This window comes from Strix uralensis, chromosome 6 (assembly GCF_047716275.1).
Source record: "Strix uralensis isolate ZFMK-TIS-50842 chromosome 6, bStrUra1, whole genome shotgun sequence".
In the NCBI taxonomy this organism is placed as follows: Eukaryota; Metazoa; Chordata; class Aves; order Strigiformes; family Strigidae; genus Strix; species Strix uralensis.
In genome coordinates, this window is record NC_133977.1 from 38,146,093 (window position 1) to 38,159,486 (window position 13,394).

At 37.1% G+C, this 13,394-nt stretch overlaps 1 protein-coding gene across 12 annotated transcripts in view; it reads left to right on the forward strand.

Moving 5' to 3' along the window:
• Window positions 1-294: 294 nt before the first annotated feature.
• The window catches only part of R3HDM1 (R3H domain containing 1), a 54,851-nt gene continuing 41,751 nt past the window's right edge, over window positions 295-13,394 (forward strand). For 4 of the 12 annotated variants that reach the window (XM_074873747.1, XM_074873753.1, XM_074873752.1 and 1 more), the window contains exons 1-4: window positions 297-500; window positions 1,915-2,125; window positions 10,372-10,413; window positions 10,861-10,950. In XM_074873747.1, coding sequence (XP_074729848.1) covers window positions 1,955-2,125; window positions 10,372-10,413; window positions 10,861-10,950 — 303 coding nt within the window. In that variant the 5' untranslated portion in view covers window positions 297-500; window positions 1,915-1,954. Of the gene's footprint in view, window positions 501-1,914; window positions 2,126-10,371; window positions 10,414-10,860; window positions 10,951-13,394 lie in introns of all 12 variants that reach the window. The other 8 variants (XM_074873742.1, XM_074873743.1, XM_074873746.1 and 5 more) reach the window with 5 other exon arrangements.

The window sequence follows — 13,394 nt, forward strand, 5'->3', positions numbered from 1 at the left end:
TTCAAACTGTCTTTTCAGACTCTTCTGAAAGATACCTACTTGCTTATAGAAACAGTCTCACTAGGAATCCCAACAAAATGTTTATTACTTGTTAACTCTGTAATACAGAAATATCATGGAAGTCTAAGGAAAAATATATTACTGCTAGATAAATTGAGTAGAATGAATAGATATGACAAATGCTGATCTCTTCAGTGCTTTTTTTCTTGAAATTACTAAGTTTTGGGGTGCAATGTTCCCTCTCTCCTCTCACCCCAAGTAAAAATATCATGTATTTCCTTTGATTTTTAGGCATTCGAAAGGGATGTTCTTGCTGATTCAAGACAACATAGTTCTGTCCAGGACTCTACACTGGGGATAAGGACATGGGACGACTCCTGCCAGATTCCAGATGGTTCATTACAACTGACATCTTGGTTGACAACTGTGAAAAGGAACTTTGGATTATTTTATTTTACTTTTGTGGGAGACCACAATCCCCAAACTGTAGGACATACCAGGTATTAAGTAACAGATACTTACTTAGGCTTTTCCATAGTGTTATTTGATTGTTATTTGTTTTCTGTGAAGGACTTCAAGCATTAAGATCTTATTCTTCATTTCTTCTAAGAAATAGAAAAATTTTGGTTTTATGTCTTGCAGTGTAGCTGAGTAAGTTGTATTTCATATTTCTTAAGGAAAATTGGGGTGAATCTGTTATAGATTTAATCATTAGAGTTATCTTTATATAGTATTTTAAACTCCTATAAATTATTATAAATTGTAATTACTGATAATGGTTGTGATTATGCTAATTACCAAAGCTGTCTCTTTCTTATTTTATTGCCTTTGAGACTGCTTAATTTTATTAAGACTCCTTTCGCTACATTTATTATAGAATTATAGAATGGTTTGGGTTGGAAGGGACCTTAAAGATCATCTAGTTCCAACCCCCTGCCATGTGCAGGGACACCTTCCACTAGCCCAGGTTGCTCAAAGCCCCGTCCAACCTGGCCTTGAACCCTTCCAGGGAGGGGGCAGCCACAGCTTCTCTGGGAAACCTGTGCCAGTGTCTCACCACCTTCACAGTGAAGAATCTCTTCCTTAAAGAAGGGTAGATTTAGATTAGATGTCAGTTTAAAACCATTACCCCTCATCCTATCTCTAAACCCCTGATCAAGAGTCCCTCCCCAGCTTTCCTGTAGCCCCCTTGAAGTACTGGAAGGCCACTCTAAGGTCTCCCCGGAGCCTTCTCTTCTCCAGGCTGAACACCCCCAACTCTCTCAGTCTGTCCTCACAGGGGAGGTGCTCCAGCCCCCCGAGCATCTTTGTGGCCTCCTCTGGACCCGCTCGAGCAGGTCCATGTCCTTCTGATGTTGGGGGCTCCAGAGCTGAACGCAGTAGGTAACGGTGCTTTACCTATGTGTAGTAGGTGAGACAGTTCCTGCATTCAGAATTTGTTCAGTTGTTACCTGACAATTAGGAAGCTTAAAAGCTTTAATGAAATTTATGAATGTTTGCACACTTGGTGCATTATTATTCATGTATTTACTTTCAACCCTTTTAAAATAAATCTATATGTAATTCTCCCTTTTAAATGAGAAAAGCTTCCCTTGTTTCTGTTGGAAGCTAGTTTGATTTGAAGTATCTGGATGCTCAGGTGTTTGTTTTAAAATTCAGAAGGGAAAACCTGCAGGTATTATACTGTAGCTTAGTTCTCATTTCTATAGATGCCTGTTATTATAAGCCTCTTGATAGAAGTGTTTAAAAAGAAAATGATCACTCTCTCCCTCTGATACAAGATAGGAAAAAAAGTCATAACAGGAGGGGGAGTCCTTTTTGCAGCAAAGTCATGTTTACTTTTGGTAGCTGTTTAGGTATGTTATCTTTAAAAATTAATGTTACTCAGTGATGCACTTTTTCTTTGTCCCAAAGGTTCCATATTTCTTGTAGAATTTTAAAATAACCTTTTCTAATGAGGATGTCTGATATTCTTACTGTAAAAGATGAAACTGATGCAATGAAGGGTTCAGAAGCTGAATTTAAAGATACAGACCCAGTTGAAAACCTTATAAAATCAGGAAGTCAGGAGCAGATTCAAGCAGAAAAGGATGAAAATTGTCCTGATAGCAAAAACAATATGCCGGTAAGAAGCTTTTAATTTTATTTTTCACTAGTATATCATGTTAAATACGTCTGTGTCTTGTTCCTCTCCCTTTCTCGTGATCCTCTTACATGTTTCTTTGGTACAAGTTAGGAAAACTTGGCCAGTCTTAGGGAAGCAAGTAGCATGATTATTGCTTCCTCTCTCCTCCTTTGCCCCACTTCTCTGTTTATATTCTTGTAAATACGAGAGTCAGTAATTTTTAGCTGTTTGAAGTAGATAAGCAGTTTTCATGGGAACCAGACAGTTTGTCCATATTTGTGTTTTTCTGAGTGCACATGTGAAGTTCTGTCTTTTCATTGTAGCAGAACAAGGGAACAACTTGGCACTCAGCTGTCTTGCTGTTGCTGAATCCTGACCGAGTTTCAGAGACTGGGCTGTGTTAAGAAGACGCTATATAGTAATAGTGTGGTTTGATCAAAACACTAAAATGTTGAGCATTGCTTGTATGAACAGTACAGCACAGCTCAGCATGTCTGCCCTGGGTAGGGGTGACCAATCTAGGGCTCTTGAGCTGTGTGCACCTTACAGGTGGCTCAAGTGCTGTAACTTTTACAGCAGAACTGTAGAGCATAAGGCTACAGTAATCAGATGTAGGTAATCCAAATCCCCAGGTGTCAGAGGAATCAAGTCAGAGCTCCTGAAGCCAGTAGGTCTGGATCCTGCTCTAGCCACCAGCAGAAGGTCCAGCCTCTTTCTCCCTACATCAGTGTTGGAGTGAGCTATCATCCCATCTTGGCTGCTAGCTGGTATTCCCCATACCTTCTCTTTTCCTCTGTTCTTCACTGCTTGACAATTTTGGTATGCGATTTATTAGGTAGGAAAGCGTAGGCAGTCCTCATGCATACGCTGAAGGGATGATCCATATGAATGAAGTCTTTGCAAGGTGGGAGAGGTACCTATAAAGAAATTGTGACATCAGATTTCAATGAGAAGGAGGCAGGCAAAGTAGTATGAAAATATCTTGTCTTAAAGGAGAACACACCAATAAGGATGAGTTAAGAATTTATGGCAGGGGATTTAATACCTCTGAGGTTTAGTTGTGCACTTACTGTTTATGCCCAAGAGTCCTGAACAGTAGGTCTCTTTCACACGGGACAAGCTAGATAACTCCTAGCTGAGGCTGCTCACTTGGCCACTGAAGACTGGAAGTGTCTTAGATGAGGTGAGGAGATAAGGAAAGCACCTGGAATTTTCTGGCACAACCTAGAAAACAGGGCAAATTTCTAAGAGAAAACACAGAAGCTTATGTTTGACAAAAGCTAGTTTTCTGTAGGAATTTTGTGTCTTTGGATTAATAATAAACAATTTTCTGATAAAAATCCTGATTGGGGTATGGGGTATGGCAGTATTCTCTTGTGGGCTGCAAAAGAAGGACAGTAGCTTATTAGATTCTTGTTATTAAGAATTGAGTAAAAGGTTCTTTAGGGAGTAGTTTTGTTCAAGACTAACAATTCAGTATTCCACTGAGTGAACTAAGCTCTATCTGCTATGTTAAATTGTTCCCGAATAAATCTTGTAGACCACTGTAATAACAGTACAGTCTTACACTTTAATATCTGCTGGCTTTATGAAGGCTGGCATCAGTGTAAATAGGTAATTTTATGGAAAAAAAAAAAATCTTTAAAATGAAATACTTATCCTGTAACATGAGAAATAACTCCTACTGAAAAGCTGGTAGATGTAACAGCTGAGCTGATATTTTCTTTAATCAATTAATATTGTAGTAGTGAGCCTTAAAAATTAATTTACAGTTTATTTTATTACAGTTCAGTAACTTGGAATAATTTCATTCACATTTTCTCATTCAACAAATCTCATTCAACAGATTTTAGTGTGGAAACTTCTGAGACTCAAGTGGCAAATCTGCTTTCCTGCAAACAAATGTTGCTCTATAGTCAGACCTAGTCTAGAGAAATGAATCTTTTGGTGCTGTCAGTGGCTGTGGGTTTTGGTGAGGGGGCTGGTTGCTTGGTTTTGTTCTTGTACAGGAGTAATAGCTGGTGGCTGAAATAATTATCTAGCATATGTGAGATGAACTGAACAACTGTGTAATGAAGGCTGTTTGATGGAGACAGCTTTACTGTCATCTTCATTTAGTGTGGATGTGAGTGTTTTGTCCAGGAGTCTCCCTCAGAATCACAACATTGCTGTTACAGGAGGAGTGTGATTAAAAACTTGAGTTTGTAGGCTAAGGATGTTGATTTTCAGAGTGGTAGTAAGTCAATTACAAACTGTAACCTTGCGAACGTAAGCCCTTTGCAACAATTGAAGTCAACAAAAATTAATGTCACTTGTACTGTGGTAGCTGTTAGTGCAAATATATATGACATATATTTGAGGCTTTTTCATTGAAAACATGTTTTATGCTAAAATACAAAAAAATTTTGGCCTGTCCATAGTAAACAAAACTTCTGGGAACAGTAGAGTCATCAGCAAGTTTAACTAGTGGATGATTAAGTAGTTTGATTAGTGAAATTTCACTGGATATACTACTTTTCATTAAGTTCAGGTTAAATGTTATCATAGTGGTAGGAAAAAGAGCAAAGGATTTGCTGAGAAACGTTAGAGAAGATTCTCAGAAGCTTATTTGAATTTGTTATGTTCTTTTGTTTACTAATTGAGTATAGCAGAAGATGGGTTGGGGGGTGGGAGTTGCATGGGGTTTAGTTTTGGCTTTCCTAGCTAGTAGTTAATTGCTTCATAGGTTTTATACCTACTGGCAAACTACAATAATAGTCTCAAGTACAGTTATCACTTTATTTCGAACTTCCTCACAGCCAAGTAAGAAACAGGTGATATGTCCTTTGTCTAAACCTATCATGGTTTGAGTTCAGGTATTTTTCTGGATCTTCACGGTTTCAGAAACTGGTGATTATATTTTGAAAAGTAACTGTGGCTCTAAATTCCAGATTATTTTGAGGGGTTATGCATCAGTAACCTATTTGCATACACTGTTGGAGGTACAATGTGAATGAGAAAAATATCTTATTAGAGTACATGGCTAGTGTTTCCAATTTCTTTAAGCAGTGCAAGAGTAGTATAATTGATATAGAGATTGTTAGGGAAGACCTTTTCAATTGTCATATTTTGAAGTGACCATCAAGTAACATTTAAATGGGACTGGAAATAAGAGGCACTCATATGAAAAGTACTTTTACAGAATTCATGTGCATGTCAGCACTATGGTAGTTTTTGTGATCAAAAAGGTTTTGCTTCACCAGTCACTGTTGTCTCCCACCTGTTAATCTTATCCAGGTCAGGTGACAACATAGCAACTCTGAATTAGCTAGACTACAGGGTCTGAAGTTTGTTGTCTTTGACACTGGGAGGTGGGACAGGCAACACTTCATCCACTGTAAGGACTGCTGTTACAAAGTTAAGGTGTCGGCCAATAGCGACGAAAAATTAAATAAACAGCCTGGATTTATTTCACAGGATAGTGCCTTTAATTGACTATTAGGAAGACTTTTTATAGAAGGAAAAAAAAAAAACAAAAAAACCACAAAACCAAAAAAACCCGAAACCAACAAAATAAAAAATATTTTAAATCTCCATAACAATTCACATTGGTTTATGTATAATCCAGAAAAGGAGGTTTGTTCTTATTCTATAATCCATGCATTATGGGGATTGGGGGAAGAAGAATGTTAGTCTTAAATACTGTCATCTCTGCACTGAAAAATGATCATTAATAAGTAGATATAAGGTCCTTGATGGGGTGATGATTGCCAAGACAGTAAAAGACTGAGAGAAAGCAAGCTGCATATCACTATGTATCGGGAACAGCATTTGCAAGCTTTTTTGCAAGCTGGAGAGTAAAACTAAAATGCCACCAGCAAAAAAAACCTCATGGAAGGATGGAGACTGGTGCATGAGTACAGGAGTTGTATGCATTCACCATGTGATATGGTCAAGGCAAATGTTGCAGTAACTGAGTATAATTCTGGTTTGCATTTATGCTACTTAAGCAGATATCTCTGTCCTTTAGAGGAATTACATTATTTTTTTTTACTTAACAACTAGCCATCTCCCTTTCTATAAGTTTCTTCCTTCCATACTAGCACAAACCTTTCTTTTCTCTCTCTGTTCCACAGCTTGAGTTCTCTGAAGCCTTTCTTTGCCTCTCCTCCCCAGCTGTTTTGGTCTTTTCGGGATTTACCTGTCTTTGCTCCAAAATATGTGATTTCATTCTTCTTTAATAGATAAAAGAACGGGCAGATTCTGTTTAGTTACTTTTGAACTGTTGAAAATGCCTCTGTGTCCAATGGTGAAACTATTTTTCCATCAGTCATCCTCTACTGTGTCATGGAAAATTGCTGTCAGTACTCACTAATACAGGACAGCAAGTAATCATAGACCATGCTGTTCTTTGCTTCAGTATTACAAAGCTATCTGTGGTTTTAGGACGGTAGGTAGCCCTTAACTGGATTTAAAATTGAGACCTAATTTAGAAGAAACGTGAAAAACTGAATGCCCTTAGAACACTCTTTGTTCAGGTCTGTCGTGTCATGCCTGTCCTCTGAAATGTCCAAACGGTACTTCAGAAATAGATATAGTACTTTCTCACAAAACCTTTCACACTTCTAAATTTGCCATCTTGTGCCTGACCTGTTTTTATCCAACTTGTTTATACAGCATAGTGATGATAGAGGAAGGCATGTAACAGCTCCAGATCTTTACTTTGTATTTAATATATGTAATCTGTGGAGCTAATGAGGAAAAAAGAAAATAGGCAAATACTCCTACCGAAAGCCTGGATATATATGATTATACGTGATTGGTAAAATCTACCTTAATTCCTTTTTATTTCGTAGTTGGAAATGAAGCATAATACTTGGCCTTAAAATTGTAGGGGTTTTTTTTAAAGACAAAAACCTAATCATTATTTTCATTATGCAATTGTTTGGAATACTTGCTTTTAACACTGTCTTGAAATCATGCCCATAATGACTTTAAATGAGGCATAAATTTATTTTTAATCTTGCTTTCATTAACACAGTGTTTTCTCAAGTCAGTAGAAGTCTTTGAGAGCTGCAAATACAAAGAAATTGCTTAATTTGCACTCACTAAGGATTACATATTCTAAAGTAGCTATAAATTGTTTTTTACAAATGGGGAACATAAAGATGCTCTGTAGGAGCAAAACCTAGTAAATGCAGAGAAATTGTGACAGAACTAAAATTCACGGACCTGAGAAGAAAGAAAATGTGCGTTAACAGCTACAACATCCATTGATTACCTGTTGTCCTGGAGTTCCAACGGGAGTGTAGTTACCCTCTGTTGGTGTGGTTTTGCCCAAGAAAGGAACTGTGCCCAATAATCCTCAAGTTTTGTGAGCGGAGTTACTGTTGATATCGCGGGACTCTGGGTTTTGTAATTCCAGGTGCAGACCTCGTATCATAAGCCTTTTCTCACATTAGCTGTCTCTGCAGTCCAGTCATCCCAGATTTATTCCAATGGTTCTTACTTGTCAAGTGTGTGGTGCTTATTCCTCACAGTTACAGCTGGATGTGGGGGCTTGTATTTCAGGTTTTAACATCCTTAAAGTCGTGGAGGAAAGCAAGGAATCCATACCTATCAAAGGATTGTTTTACAAGGCAGTTGTTTCTAGATAACAAGTCTTAATAAGATGGGTGATACTTAAGTATAACTTTGAGGTTTGAGTCATTCAGTCAAGGGAGAATCTCCCTTCTGCAGTGGCTCCCCAGCTCTCCCCAGTGTTATTGGTGTTAGGTTGGTCCCTAAAAATTGTCAGGTGCTGATGAAATTGAGCACCATGGTATTCAAATACCTTAGTTTACTACCCTGAATATCCTATATTGCTTTGATTAATTTATTCCCCATAGGTTGCAAATGCCTATCTTTAAAAGAATCTTTTAAGTATCAGTTGGGTTGGCTTTCCAACCTGGAACCAGAACTGTAATTCTGCAATCAAAGTGGAAGATGAGATACAACACACGTAAAACATTTAAAGGAATGTACCATCAAACTTGTTCTATTGAAATTGAAATACAAAATCCACACCGATTTTAGACATTCTTATAAAGAACTGAGAATTGATACTAGATCATTTCAATTTCAATATCTCAATTAAATTTTGAGACGTTTACCTCACTTTATCTGACATGAACAAACATACTTAAGTTTTGGTTGCAATGGATTTCTGAGACTTTTCTAAGGTAAGGTGAGGAGGAGATACGTGCTTTGTACAGATCTTAATCAAATCTAACCGTGATATGGTTCCTGCTTCCCAGCAACAATCTCTTCTCTGTGGTTTTTTTTTTTAATCACTCTTAATAATAATTGAAATATGTATGTCTTATAAGTTACTGCTCACTAATTAGATCTGTAAAGCTTTGGTTAACAGTATTAAAAATTCTGTTTGGCTAGTTTAAAATGTCTTGTCCTGTATAACTAAGTTGATTTTTCTTTTTTCTACCCCCTCTTCCCGCTCCCCTACATGATGAATCTGGGGTGTTTGATTCCTTGTACTCTTTTCAGTTATATACTGGCTTCAAAGCTTCCAAAATTTTGCAAAAGGTAAACAATTGCCAAAGTGTAGATTCTTTTGCCTGTTGCTTTGACAGGGAAGTGAGGACCCCATTGGCAACGCTCATTGATTTTAAGTTCATGCTACTTGATTTGAACCCGCCTAAGATAATTGATGCTGGAGTAATTGATACAAGGCTGGGAAATCATCCAGTTCCTGAAAGTTTAGAAGCTTGGTATTATAGAAACTTTGCCAGGCTTATGCAGAGTGCTAGCTTTCAATATGCGATATATGCTTTCAGTATAGCTGATTGAAAGAAAAAAATATTTTGCAGGTAACAGCAGAACTCAAAATCTCTGTATTGTTCCAGTTATGAGAACATTTGAACTGTCTTTGCTGCTCAAAATCTCAGCAAGTTTCCTTTAAAAAACTGATGATGAGTTCAGTTAGTTTTTAGTGCTGCTATTTAAAATCCTGTTATATAGTGAAATGAGCTCCCCTTCTGCTGCTCTTCAGCTAAGCTGGTGCAACATCCAAAAAAGACATTTGGGACTTGGGGAAAATGAGAGAAATAGAGATTCTTCTGCCTTTACATAGTAGAACCATTTACTGTAGCGTAGTGTTCTTTTTAGCAACACGTATGTCCTGCTAAGAAATTAAGGCACTTGATAGACCTCTGCTCCTATGAGCCTCGGGCGAGGAAGGCTCTCTTCATGTAGTTTTCAAATGGAGTTTTTACTTAGTTTCTTTCTGAAAGGATACCCCTTTCATAAAGGGGGAAATATTGTCTGTTAAACAACATTTGAAATTATATCACCAATATTATTTTTTCCTTACAAATATTAGGCCTGTGCTCAGTAAAAACAGTTCTGTTAAAGGCTTGTCTATTCATCAGTTTTAGTTGTACAGTGAAACCAATACTTTTATGTTATACCACTGTAAGTGCTTCTATTCCTGTGTAACTGTTACAGAGGGTTGAGAGAGTTTTAACCATGGAGTTAAGAAATTGTTAAACACTTTTGTTGATTCAAATGTACCTTTCAGTCATGCATACTATAGTAAAATTCTGGTAATGCTTTTTTTTTTTTTTAAAAAAAGAAACAATAGTAATAGAAGAAGGGATCTGGGAGGGGAAAGAGCCTGTTAATGCATAGTAAATTACTAAGTTAAAGAAGAAAAAATTGGGGAAAAAAATAGTCCATTTTCAAGTCCTCTTTCATAGGTCCTAAGATGAAAGAAAAATCCCATGTGTTTTAACCTGCTTATGATAGGGCCTCATCCATTCCCCTGACTGAGACAATGCTGTGGGGTTTTTTTTCCCCCTTTTTGAGGTTTTTTTTTTCAATATCTTTTTTTCCAGGTAGGTTTCAGGAATAGGAAGAAAATGTATAAAAACCATGTCATGTTGCCAAGGAAATTAGGGCACGAGAATTTAAAATGCAGGAGCTGGCTCAGAGAGTAGACTGCTTGGATTTTACTGAACAAGAGTAATGCTTGCTTCCTGTTAAATTCCTGTAATAGCTATTGTTGATACATGAAGAAGAGAAATCAAGAACAAGCATATATTGGGAGAGGATATATAATCCTTCAGCCAAAAGCACCTGCTGTTCCTTTCACAGATTTGACCATCATGTCAGTAATAACTGTTAAAGCTTTCTCTTATACAGACTTCTGCATTAATAAAATTGTACTGTTAAGTTTAATATAAACCTTTTCTGTTGTGCCTATCATTTAGCGGCCAGTGCAGTCTTTTGGACAGACAGCAAAAAGGTCGAAGGTACAGTAGACTTGTGTGCTGGCATGCTAAGGAAGCCCTTCATGCTTGATGAAGCTTTGTTACTTTGTGAAAAGTGCCTTTAGTTTTATTTTTTGGCATTGAAGCTTTGTTTTATTCTGTTGGATTTTTGTCTTGCCTAGTTGTCTGCTTTTGTGGCTTGCCTTTATATTTTTGGTGGCTTTTTATTGTTATGAAGAGAAACACTTTCCCAAAGATTTTATTTACTTCTCGTTAGATGTGCTCTATTGTGCTGACAGTGCCTTCAAAAGCTGCAATTGCTTGGGTATTTTCATCATAAAGGAAATTACTTGTTCTACTGAAAATATTAAAAATGCAGTTTTCAGCCATTTTGTTTTACATAAAATGAATGGAAAAATAACGGCTTATGGTATATTTATATAATTTTTTTATAAGCCAGAGTTTTTAATTTTACATACTTTCCTTTAGTCAAACACAAAGTTAAAGTTAGTTCGGAGCCTTGCTGTATGTGAAGAATATCCACCACCTCCCACAGCTGAAATATCACAGGACCTCCAGGTAAAAATCACATTACTGAAGTTTCTGAAACAATTTCAAGTAACTTATTGTTCAAAAGAAAATCTTCTGGGTACACTCTATATATGCAGACACCATATGATTTTAAATTTTTTTAAAATATGGCTTTAATAAAGGTGGTAATATCAGTCGAAGAATTTGCTGCTTTGCTTTTCTGAACTATGATGGTTGATGTCTGGGGAACAGGAAGAGAGGTTCTGTTAGTTCTTTTAAGTTTGTAATGTTCCAGTGCACTTGAGGCAGTCTTAAACTGCTGAAGTGCTGTCTGCCATCAGTAAGACAGAAAAATGATGATTAATATGCAGCATAATTTATCAGCTTTTTATATTTAGAAAATTTAAACAGTTTAAGTTCTGGTGTTTTAACTGAATTCCTGCATATTAGTCATAATTGCTGGTAGTTCTATTAACACATGCCTGAGGTATGTCTGAAGACTAGTCTATTAAGATGATACAACACACTTAAAGAAGTTCCTAAATGCTGAATAAAATATGTAAAAAAACTTTAGAGAATTTGAACCAAAATCTAGCCTTCGTGATTTGACCTTCATACCAGTCTGTGTTTTTAGAGCAAAATACTGTTACTGGGTTTAGTTCTATGTATGAATGAGGGGCATCAAAATGCTTTCTTTTTTCACTCTTAAGAAAACTGAAATTATCCTTAGTGGCTTACTCATAAAGCATGTTGACTTATTTTGCTGTTGTTTGAAAAGCTTCTGAACTGTCTTTTTGTGAAAAGTCTCCCTTTTCATAACAAGCAGAAGGAACCAGTAGAAGGAACAGGGTTGGGGTTTTGCTGGGGGAGTGGTAATATAGTTTTGGGGGAAGGAGGGGGGTTGAACTCGTGTAGGAATTTGTCAAGCTAATTAAAATTTCCTAAGATTGAACCTCAAAGTATTTAGGTTTGTGGTTTTTTTTTCTTGGGAAAACTGAGAAAAGCATTTTTTGTAGTCTTTCTCTAACATACCAGTATTTGGAGAGTTGGCTAGAGAACTTTTGAAACTGGGCCTGCTAATTTGATTAAAATCTTAGACTGGTATGCGCTGCAGAGTAAGAGATTAAAAGACAGCAGAAAAGCTAATGCTATTTACATGATTTACAACCCTGTTGTTTTGTGTAAGGTTAACAGAATTGGCTGAGAGATCTAGTTCAGGCTTAGTTCTTTACTCTGAAGTTCTGATTTAACTTTTTCAGTCACCGTATCTAATTACAGGACAAGAGAAGCCTAATTTGATGGGCTGTTCATCCACAGTATATTTCAAACATAAGAGAAGTTAGCATTTTTAAAACCTCCAGCACTATACAACACCATGTATGTAATGGTTTAAAGTCAGACACTTATAATAAGCGCTCTCTACAGATGGCATTTGTTACTGTGTTCTCTGGGAATCTATCCTTCTGTGTACTGCAAGGTTCTTCTTGAAAGGAATTATTGCAGTAGTAGAAGAGATGTTGTTTGTATGAAGGGAATACCATAAAGCAGATTTTATATTAAGAAACAAAATTAGATCTAGCTGTGAGTTTTCTTTAGAAACAATAATCTAGAAAAAATGGCTTATGAGTCCCAGTAACTATGCAAATGACTGAGAGAACGAATTTAATTCTTCGCTGGAGAGTGGAGAAATGGATGTTGAAGAGTTAGAAGCAGGAATTTGTTACAAGTTCTGATGCTGGAGTGCATGTCCTATGGGGCGCAGGTCTTCCATGATCCTCTGTAACAACCCCTACAGGCAATTTCTTCACCCATTTTGCTTTCTTTCCCAAAGAATCTTTGGGAATGGCATGGAAGAGTTCCTCTGTAAGCACCAATTGGCTGCTGGCTGCCTCAAGCCCCACACTTTGAAGCAAGTTGTGTATGCACTGATTGTGCTTGGGATGTGTGGGAGGTCCAGTGGCTAGGTGAAGTGAGAGACTGTCTCACACAGCCCTGTGATTGCTTCCCCTTGCTGGAAAAGTCACTGCTCTGTTGTATCAGTGATTGCAACTGAAAAATGGCTTCCAGTTTTGTGTTCTTACTTAAAATGGATTTTAAGACTTAAGAATAAAATTCAGCATAAAGTTGCTGATAATACTTGAAGAATCCCAATTTTTGATGGTTAGAATGTGTTACGCTTGATAAGATGAAAAATAGACTTACTCAGCTAGGAACTGGTGTGAGTTTTGGGAGAAACTCTGTAGTCTTGCCTGTGACTGTTTAACAGTCACACCTTCTACACTAGTGTGTACAGCAGCTCCTAGCAAGGTAAAACTCCTAGGTGCATGCAGGTGTACAAGTCACTTAGCAAGTCACCGCCGACTGCTTCTCCTCAGAAGGCTATAATGAAAGAGGTTGACAGACCAGAAAAATTGTCTCAAGCAGATCAATTTATTTTCTGATGTACTTGTTTATTTTTTCTTGAGCAATTGCTCAATTGAAAAACGATACTG